General features: G+C 36.8%; 1 protein-coding gene across 1 annotated transcript in view; it reads right to left on the bottom strand.

Annotated features, from left to right (window-relative positions):
* The window catches only part of LOC106529682 (glutamate receptor ionotropic, kainate 4), a gene marked incomplete at both ends in the record, with an annotated part of 58026 nt that extends 56596 nt beyond the window's left edge, over positions 1–1430 (bottom strand). Inside the window, 1 exon segment of the mRNA XM_014025162.1 lies at positions 1297–1430. Coding sequence (XP_013880616.1) covers positions 1297–1378 — 82 coding nt within the window.
* Positions 1431–2032: the final 602 nt, after the last annotated feature.

Raw genomic sequence — 2032 nt, 5'->3', positions numbered from 1 at the left:
ATATTTATGTTTGTGGTTGTAATGTGACAAAATATGGAAAAGTTCAAGGGGTATGAATACTTTTGCAAACCACTGTATTAAAGTTTGAACGGTAAGACCACAATGGCTTTTTTAAAAAATATATAATTTTTTTTTTAAAACCCAACAGGTGTGGACGGTCCTCCAATAATCATGCACACAGAGTAAGGGACACATTGAGATGAAGACATACACGTGAACAGAACTGAACCAAACCAAAAAGAGTAGAACCGTGATCATGGAGAAGGGGCTAAAGTTGTTCCTCAGTTCACCCACACAGAGCTTTCTGCTGGATGTTTGAGGGTCCTGGTGGGAATATGGAMRAGAGGTGGGAGGTTGTTTTTTGGCACTGGCACTTTCAGAGAAGGCCAGGCTGTGACATTATGCCAACCAGGCAGGACTCCCGGAAAATCCATGGTAAATACCACCTCCCAAAGCACAAATGTCAATGAGTTTTGATTTTATTTATTTATTTATTTATTTATTTATTTATTTTGAGGGTTTGCATTTATTTATTTGTTTGTCTCTGTGAGTTTTGAAATGTGTGTGGCCGTGTGTGTCTAGCTTAGTGCATATTTATGCCTTGTAATGAAAGGACACTAGCAACAAGCTGGATGATGTGTTGCAATGACATGAATGGAGAAAAAAAAAAACAACAGGCCAGACACCTAATTATCCATCAACGATCCAACGACACTGAGAAAACATGATCTCACTGCTGAAAGAATGTTTTTTTCAGCCAACTGAGAGGTGGTGGGAAAAAACAAGGGTAAGTACAAAACACGAGAGATGTTGAAACGGATATGTTTTTGTTAAATACTTGAAAAAATAGAAGAATAAAAAACTTTTCTGTACCACAAGACAAACATTCAGGAGGTTATTGCMGTATCTCCAAAATATATCTGAGCTGCACCGACCTGAACTTTCTCAGAACAAACAATAATTTAACATCACAGAACTGATAATTACTTATAAAAAACACAACTTAAACAACTTAAAATAAAAGTCAATCTCATAAAAACTTGCATTTTATGCAAACTCCCTTCATTAAATGCATCTAAATTTTTGTGTTGGAGTGAGGTTTAAAGTTCACATTCTTGGAGTGTATTTGATGTTTTAATAAACTCTAAATAAATAAATTTGTGAATCTAAAAAAAAATTAAACTTTATCTTTTTGTTGCTGTTTCTGAAGGCAGAGCACGTTCACACATCTTTACACGAAGTTTTCAGCAACTAATGCTAAATGGTGGATTACTGGAGTTTTGTGTGGCAGTTTACCTATTCGGAAGGAGAGYGGCCCACCACAGGTGCTTCTCACCCACATGGCTAAGAAGAGCAGAAGCGCCCGGGCTGCGAGCATCTTCTATGACTCCTCATGGGTCCTGCCCCRGGTGTGCCCCTGTCACAGCCACCTGGAAAATATGCAGACAAAAAAATAAATTATTCCTGCAAATCTGACAACAAGGGACACAAAAACACACACTGTCACACTCTCTTTCATCGACTTTGTTGCAGGGAATCTGTTAGTGTTATTGGAAAACTGCTGCAAAGTGAATCTAAGGCCTGCGGGACTTCTGATGGCTGCTTCCGACTTTTCTGTCTTTACTGTGTTATTGGACAAGAACGTTATTTTATTTTTGCTGTGTGTGTCACAAACACAAATAGGATATAATCCTGCTTCTTTTGTATATATCATTGCACATCTCTTCTTCTAGACACTATTTTCGTTCCAGGTATTCAAGTTTAAATAAAAGAGCCAGAATCTCTAATATTCTAAGCAAAAGTGACCCAAATGATCAAGTTTTCTTTGTCAGTCTGTTATGTCTTGTTGTCAGGAAAATAATTTCAATCAAACACATCACACTGCATTTAAGAGTAATACAGTATGTTGATGTAAATGTAGCTGCAGGAAAAAAATCTAAATAAAGTTGCTTTTCTTTCATTTCCTCAGGATCTACAGGTGCTGGTCATAAAATTAGAATATCATGAAAAAGTAGATTTATTTCAGTAATTC

Source organism: Austrofundulus limnaeus, unplaced genomic scaffold (assembly GCF_001266775.1).
Source record: "Austrofundulus limnaeus strain Quisiro unplaced genomic scaffold, Austrofundulus_limnaeus-1.0 Scaffold459, whole genome shotgun sequence".
Taxonomy (NCBI): Eukaryota; Metazoa; Chordata; class Actinopteri; order Cyprinodontiformes; family Rivulidae; genus Austrofundulus; species Austrofundulus limnaeus.
The sequence above is the reverse complement of the archived record's forward strand: the minus strand, read 5'-3'. Positions and strand labels throughout refer to the sequence as shown.